This window comes from Scardinius erythrophthalmus (genome assembly GCF_964197995.2).
Source record: "Scardinius erythrophthalmus genome assembly, chromosome: 25".
Taxonomy (NCBI): Eukaryota; Metazoa; Chordata; class Actinopteri; order Cypriniformes; family Leuciscidae; genus Scardinius; species Scardinius erythrophthalmus.
In genome coordinates this window covers 27802894-27811495 of record NC_138245.1, presented here as the reverse complement: position 1 = coordinate 27811495, position 8602 = coordinate 27802894, and the positions used below count along the sequence as shown (strand labels likewise).

The following is an 8602-nucleotide window of genomic DNA, read 5'->3' as shown; positions in this document are numbered from 1 at the left end:
ATGCAAGTTGCACAAACACAGTCAAGCGGAGTGATACAAACAGTGAAAATTCCCAGTGCTGATACTGGTGAAATATTCGAACACATTCGAGGTAGGCTATACAAATATATATTTACAATAATAATGGCAATATATTCAATAGGTGCTTGTGTTGTTAAATTTAGCTTATAGTTTCCACTGTCATTGCCAAATAACATACAGTAGCCTATACCTGTGTTGAATCCAGTAATAATGTTAATCTCATTCTGGGCAAAGTATGCAATACCTGCTCTTCCTCTCTCATCTCCATCACCTTCTCTTCGCTCAGTCTCTTTATCTTGACGTAGGCTATATCTTCCCTTCCCATTGATAGCCTACAGTCTTTGCAAACTGATTATTTCTGTCGGCCGTTTAAATCGTAAAACAGCTGTTTAATTTAGCTACTTGCATCTTATCTCGCTCTGTATGACCGTTAACTGAAGCGTCGAGCTTCAATTCGCGCTCGGCTCGCGCTTCTGTGAACTTAAAAACCGTGTGATTTGATCGGTCATTTCAAACATTTTGACATTGACGACGAGCGGTGTTTGAGTGTTGAAGCAGCTCAGATGAGGAGGTCGGTTATCGTCGCGATGTGCGAATCAAATTAGGGTTAATATTAGGCAATTATTTCACAACTTTCATTATATACTTCGGGGACCTTAATGATGGGTACGGCCCTGTTTGTGTGTGTAGGCTAGTAGGCTGTACAAATATACACAAATAAATGTACTGTAGGCTATATACAAATAAATATAGCCTACTGCATACAGATTATACAGATTATAGGCTATATATATATATATATATATATATATATATATATATATATATATATATATATACACACACACACACACAATTATATATTATAGTTAATTTGAAGGATTGTCCTATGTGTGCTTTTGGTCGTCATAGCTTAACCTTATTTTAACCTTTGTGTTAACAGTATTTATAGACGACACTGACTTCAAATTGAGCATATCAATTGGTAATACAGTGCCATACAAGATAGGCTACACGAATGACAACGCCTCGTGGTCGACGCTTCTCCTCTCGCACTTTTATGCGCTGGCCCTTTAAATCTGAAGCTCATTTATCCGTTCGGGGGCCGAGTTGTGTACGTGTGTCCAATCAGAGCGCGGGATGTTGATGCTGGAGTGGATGCAGGACACGGGACGCTGATGCTGATGCTGGGGGACCCGCACAGTGATGGAGCGGCGACGACACTGAAAAGGTAACGAAACGGGATCTAACGACACACTGGCTTTCATTCACCCCGTTTAGAGAGAGTTTATATTAAATGATCGAAATTAGAATGGATTTATCGATCTGAGCTAATTATATTCATTTTGAATGATGGAAAATGGGCTTAAATCCGCTGTAGTATGAACGAGATGAAGCGTCGATCGATGCTGTTTCAAATGCATTTGCTTTAGGATTCATATATAGCCTACTCGAAATTAAAAATTATATTATTGCTAGTCTATCTTCATAATAAACGGTTGATATATTCTCTATGGATGTTTCTGTGTGCGGTCTAAATGAGAATAATTCGATGTTAGAAATGACATTTATTAAGCTTAATAATGTTGATTACTCCTATCATTCATTGTCAATTTAGGTGTATTACATCTTCAAATATATATTGCACTCTGTGGTTTTCTCAAATAAATCTTCTCATTTAGGAAAAAACATGGGCTTGTGTGACTTGTCAGCCTCTAGGAGTGATTTGGGGGGATGATTGACAATGCTGAAAGCCAATCAGAAAGCAGATGTTATCCGTGCAGCCAGTGGCTGAATGATGAGGGAGGGCTTTCACGTGCGACTTCTGTCTGATCTTCAAAAGATCCAATAATTTATTGGTTTTTGAATAGTGTCTCTGGCGACCCTTGATTACAAGGCACTTTATGGGATATTTTTTTCCACAACGTGACCTACTGGCATCTGTAAGCGACGGTTTTGTATAGTGTGTGAACGGTCAGCATTGCTTCCAAATTATTTTATTTAGCATTATTATTATTAAGATATAATTGAGAAGAGAAACATATCACCGTGTTTTATACCTGAAAATCTCTGGAAATGTTATGGGAATTTCTATAGTAAATACATTTTTAGATATACATGGCTTTAAAATATGTTGATAAAAAATGTTTTAAATCCAGTAAATATAAGATACAGATTGATATTCACTAGTAAAAGACGAGAGAAATGCTTATTAGGTTTTTAAGGTTAAGTTAATTCACTTTTGAGGAATAGTTTCAGCATGTGCTTTTCTTTTATTAGGCTACATCTGCCAACAAGTGATCTGCTCCGATTTGTGGTGATAGACTTTTAGTGAATAAGATAGGCCTATTTTACCAGGGTAAAAAAATCGTCTTTTTTTCACTTGAGTTGAATTAAATTGTGGGTTCAAGCCATACACTGAACATCAACAAATATCGATTGGCCAGTTCCACCTTTAACATGTCGTGTTATTGAAGTCTGAATGATTTGCCCGTTGTGCCTCTATGAACACACTGTTTCAAGTGTCAGAGAGAGAGTCAGTATAGTTCATGATATGTACCCTACTACCTTGATTAAGCCATTTATGCTGGAGAGCAGCTGGCTTCTATATATTATTGACCAGAAAAAGCTCTTTCTGTCATTCAGTTCTCATTGAGGAGAGTTTAGGGTTCTCTGTTGATATTAACCAGCTCAGTCTCTGTTACCTATGTCCATTGAGACCAAAAAGTGACATTTGCTTGTCTAAATTATGCTGTTGGCAGATACTTAGGGTGATTTAGGGTGTGTTCACACTTGGCATGTTTGTTTTTTTTAATTAAAATGAACCCTTGTGCGATTTCTCAGTTAGTGTGGTTCATTTGAATCAATGTGAACTCTGACATCTGAACCCTGGTGCCACCAAACAAGCGGACCGAGACGCTGAAAAGATGGGTCTCTGTCCGCTTCCAAATGAACTCTGGTGCGGTTCTAATGAAATATGAACACAACACGGACCAAAGATATCAAACAAACCAAAAACGGGACGTGATGTCACAAGATACAACCCTAAAAACAACGGAATGCTCAAGCGTACCTGTTTTTTCTCATCATAGGAGTTAAGTTGCCCATTACAGTCCAGTACAGGCCTCGGAAATGCCATCTCCTTGCAGCAGATCTTTGTTTGTGTGTAACACTGTTTTGACTCAGTTACACATTTTATAAGCTGTTCACAAGTTCCAAAGCTGGTAAAAATACCATGATGTACAGACCTACAATGAGCGCGTTTAGCCCAGAAAACAGCATTGTTTTGAATGTTGGGTATGTTACGTTGCAAAATATACTTCATAATTTTAATTCTTTAGGTTTTAATTCTTTAAATCTTTAGGTTCAGACTTAAAAATGACAGTGTGAACACTGAACACCTAAGCGAACCAGGATTAAATATATAATTTTCCTTTTTGGTCTGGACCAAAAGAACCAAGAGAACAGAACTACAAGTGTGAACACACAACTTAACATGGCATTATCTCTCATTTTACATTAAAATACTGTCAAACTGATGAATTTCGCAAGTAAAGGCAATTAAAAACTGTATATTTTACTGTAAAAACATAACATTTTATGGACTATAAATAGTTTTGTTTCTTCTCATATTTGTTATCAGTAAATGAACATTGGGATGTTTTGTGTCTCATTTTCTGTTATTTAGTTAGTGTTTATTGCATTATGTTAGTGTCATGTTGGTGTTGTTTTATGGACAGGAGACTTACAATGGAGTCTGATTCCTCATGTGGCTTTCTCTTTTACCACCGGTATTATGGTTATCAGTACAGTTTAAGGTAAAAAGCCGATTTTGGTAGTTCAAGTTGTAAAAAATGCAGGCACCAATATATAATCCAATAATACTGTAAACATTGTCAGCGTATTCAATTGCAGTTGCCTTTTTACCGACAATTTAACAGGATATTTTTGGAGCGACTTGTTGAAGGGTTCTTTTGACTCGTGGTAAGCAACCACCCAGAAAACAGACAGGCACGCCAAGTGGCAGAATTGTTTTAAAATCTTGGCATTTGGGTGCAGTCCTTCTTTCCTTTTTTGTTCGTTTGTCCAGTATGGCATGCTATATATGGTCTCTGGCTGGAAAAATGAGGGCCGGACATGTCCTTTCTCTGGCATGGAAGTGCACAGATGACCAGGCCATCTGCATTCCGGCTTCGTTTCGTTTCAGCATAAATGTACATTTCTCACTCTCTCTCCCTCACACGCCCATGAATGCCCACACATCCCCACTTTTCATACGAGTGAAAACAGGTGCTCTCTCCTTCATCATCTCAGTCACTGTTGCCATAGCAACCCTCTCCACAGCATCAGCGTCACCCCAGCGAGCAGCAAGTGGTCCCCACCTCTGAGAAAATCTGCAGGGCACTTTTTATTTTGACTCATCTTTCTGAAGAATAGACACTGAACGAAATTGAAGGAAGTTATGTTTTCTTCAAAATGAAAAGGAACAAAACGTTTCTCAGGAACTTACATCTTTGCATTTTTCTTAACTCTAGGCTGTTATGAATGAAAGAGAGATATGCACAGCTCTAAAATATTAATTGGCTAGAAATCTATATTTGTCTGTGCGATATTTTTGTCCAGTAGCACTGAAAAAGGTTTTAAGGTTAAACTAATTAAGTGTACTTTCAGTACTTTCAGCATTTGTCAAGTCATGTCACCTTATACAATACAGATTGTTTCAAAGAAGCTTCACAGTGATAAACAGGAAAGTAACAGAAACAATGATGCGAACCACTTCAAATATGAGACAAATTCAAATTCTGCTGTAAAGCAGCTCTTTAGTTGATCAATTATGAAATGATTTCAAATCAGCTATAAACAGCTCTACAGAAGACAATAGTGTTGTTATTCAGCTCCAGTTAGTTTAGAGTCGATTCAGTTTATCAATTATGAAATGATTTTGAATCAGCTATAAACGGCTCTAAAGAAGATAATAGTGTTGTTATTCAGCTCCAGTTGGTTTAGAGTTGAATGAGTTAAATGCATTACATATGCCAATAATCTGCTTCAATTTGTGGTGATTGACTTGAGTTAGATATCAGGATAAGTTCTGTGGGAGAAAACGTGTGTTATATCCATGTAGAAATGATTGACTTGTGTTGAACTGATTTCTCAGTTTAAATATGCACTGACAATAAATGTCTTGTTCCAGACAATAGTTGGCGATTTTGAAGTCTTCGACTGCATTTTGAAGTGTGTTCTCTTTTCTAGGATGCGCTAAACACCCTTGTCAATCTGCGAGGGGCTTTTCTTACGGACGCCAGGCTCTCCGTGTTACAGAAGCTTGTGAGATGTATGGCAGCGCGCGGGCCGTCGGCCACATGGAGGGCAGCCCCGCTCGCTCCCCGCGGCTGCCCCGCTCTCCTCGGTTGGGACACCGTCGGGCTAACAGCGGAAGCTCGGGTGGCAAGACCTTATCCATGGAGAACATCCAGTCCCTCAATGCTGCCTACGCCACGTCTGGCCCAATGTACCTGAGCGACCACGAAGCCGTTGGATCCACGGCTACCTACCCCAAAGGCACCATGACGCTGGGTCGGGCCACGAGTCGAGCGATGTACGGCGCTCGGGCCACGGCTATGGGCAGCACCCCTAACATCCACACGGCAGGAATCCCTCACGCCGACCTGCTGTCTTACGGTGACCTGGGCTCGCTGTCGATGCTCCACCACCAGGGGACGCCGTCTGCTCTTCTGCGGCAGGCGGTCAGGGGAGGAGGCGGGGAACTTTTGGAGCTCCAGGCACAGCTACGGGACATGCAGAGAGAAAACGATCTCCTTCGGAGGGAGCTGGACCTGAAGGACAGCAAGCTGGGCTCCTCCGCCAACAGCATCAAGAGCTTCTGGAGCCCCGAGTTGAAGAAAGAACGTATAATGAGGAAAGAGGAGGCAGCGCGCACTTCTATCCTCAAAGAACAGATGCGGGTGACCCATGAGGAGAATCAGGTAAGGATGGTTACCTTACCTGACATGAATAGACTCTAAAAATACCCTTGCTCATTTTAAAATAAAGGTTCTTCAGAGGTTGTTTGCAGGACTTCTTCCAATTAAGGCCCATTTTCTAGGGTTCTTGAGATGTATGTTTAGTTCTTTGGAGAAAAGTTCTTGATGTTACATACATTATATGTTTTTCAAATTAGTACATCGGTTCTAGATATCATCCTTTTCTTCTTCTTTGTACCACCAATATGTAGAACTTTCTAAAGAACCATAGAAATGAAAAAGGTTCTCAAATTATGTCAGGTTGTACTACAAAACCCTTTTAGGAACCTTTATTTTTAACAATGAATTTTGCTAAGATGTAAAAACAATAGATTATGGCATTTATAGAAGATGTATTGTCTTCTCAATACTTTTGATAAGCTTAGCAAGTAGAGTTTGATGTACACTACCGTTCAAGCGTTTGGGGTCAGTATTTTTTTTTTTAAACACTCTTAGGGCTCGTTTACACAGAACAAATGCAAAGCAAAAACGCAAGACTCGGGCAGTGGAATAGGGAAAAAACGCAAGGTCTCGAAATGCATTCTTTAAAAGTTGAACCTCTCGGTTACGTATGTAACCTTCGTTCCCTGAAGGAGGGAACGTATACGTACGTGGACATACCGACGAATTGGGATAGCGCCAATTCGTCTTTAAGTCAACATACGTCGAGCGTGACGACTGAAAGGGAACGTCTTGGTTTCGTATGCAACCCTCATTCCCTGTAGGAGGGAACGGAGACGTCTACGTTCGTTGAACGTAACCGACTTAAAGGAAATTGATTTTAACGTGAGTGCCGCGTTTTTAGAACGCTGTGTCATGCGCGAGACGCTGCAAAAGACGCAAGGCGCGAGTGCAACGGTTATACACGTCCGTCTAGTGAGTGTTTACATGGAAAACAATGGAAAAGGAAAAACATGTTCTGTGTGAATGACCCCTTATTCAGCAAGGACGCATTAAATTGATCAAAAAATGACAATAAAGACACTTATGAGGTTATAAAATATTTCTATTTCAAATTTTGTTCTTTTGAACTTTTTATTCATCAGAGAATCCTGAAAAAAATACAAAATATTAAGCAGCACAACTGTTTTCAACATTGATAATAATAAGAAATGTTTCTTGATCAGCAAGTCAGCATGTTAGAATGATTTCTGAAAAGTCAGCTTTGCCATTACAGAAATAAATACATTTTAAAATACATTAAAATAGAAAACATTTATATTAAATTGTAATGCAATTATACTGTTTTTACTGTATTTTTAATCAAATAAATGAGTAGCATTGGTGAGCAGAAGAAACTTATTTCAAAAACATTTTAAAAACCAAACCAACCCTAAACTTTTGAACGGTAATTACTGCATTAAAAAAAAAAAAATTGTTAACCCAAAAATGAAAACTGCCATTTCTTTACTCACCCTCATGTTGGTCAAATCCGTGTTACTTTCATCTGTGGAACACAAAATGCTCAATATGTAGAACGGAAAATGTGTATTCTTAAAATTTACAAGCAATGTGTACACTGAAAGTTCCTTTTCCACGGCACACAGAAAGTCATACAGGTTTGAAACGACATGGTGATTCCCTTTAAGACTAGTCTATTAGCTGGCTATCAGTAAAAGTTCCCTTCTTGAGGGAAACGCCTTGTCCGTGAATTCTTGTGTTCCCAAGGTTGCTCTTTCTGCCTCCAGTTTTAGTGTCATCTGTGGGCTGTGCTCCTTTCTTCTCCTCCGTTCTGTGTCTCATTCAACTGTGTAATCACACCCTCACTCTTTTTTTTTCACCACCCACTCTCATGCTCTTTAAGTCTCTTCACAACTGATTTCTTTTTTGGGTTGTCTGTCTTTTATGTGGCACTTCTGGAAAGAGGCTCTTATAATCATTAATATTTCATAATTTAATCGGATGTGGCAGTCTGTCAATGGACAGGCCAAAGCCACAAATACTGGAACACATTTTAGACGGTTCTGGCTCTAAAATTTAAGTAGATGAGCCACATCCAAAGCCATTGTAGAATATCTTATATTGTGAACGCACATCAGTTGAATTCTATTTTTATTCTGCCAAGCTGCTATATTACAAAAAAATTACTCTTTTAAGACCCTCTAAAAAGAATCGGTACTGGTAAACCCTCTTAAAAAATAATTAAATGTATATATATATATATTTACACTACTGTTCTAAAGCTTGTAGTCGGTCAGATTTTTTAATGTTTTTTAAAGGCATACTATGCAGTTTCTGTTTTTGTCAAACAGCGACCCCTAGAGTCGCTGTGGAGTACTTGTATTTAACGTTACTGTCGTAAATACCACTCACGCAGAGCCGTCTCTGCACTCACAGCCTGATCCCCTCCCCCCTGTATACTGGTACCTGTTCAGTAGGATGGAAGTGTCAGACATCGAACAGCCACAGACAGACTTGCCGTAAAGCAAGTCGTGATTCTCGCGAGATTTGGCAGGGCGCCACCTCTCAAACCTGCATTGGTGGTTTTGCCAGCGGCGTCCACCCCTGCTTTGCTATCGGGATGATTCGCCCTATTACGAGTTCGTTTACCATCGAAA

At 39.4% G+C, this 8602-nt stretch overlaps 1 protein-coding gene across 1 annotated transcript in view; it reads left to right on the top strand.

Annotated features, from left to right (window-relative positions):
* Nucleotides 1-5354: 5354 nt before the first annotated feature.
* The window catches only part of erc2 (ELKS/RAB6-interacting/CAST family member 2), a gene marked incomplete at its 5' end in the record, with an annotated part of 47037 nt that continues 43789 nt past the window's right edge, over nt 5355-8602 (top strand). The window contains one exon of the mRNA XM_081357697.1: nt 5355-6008. Within this exon, the coding sequence (XP_081213823.1) occupies nt 5355-6008 (654 nt within the window). The remainder of the gene's footprint in view (nt 6009-8602) is intronic.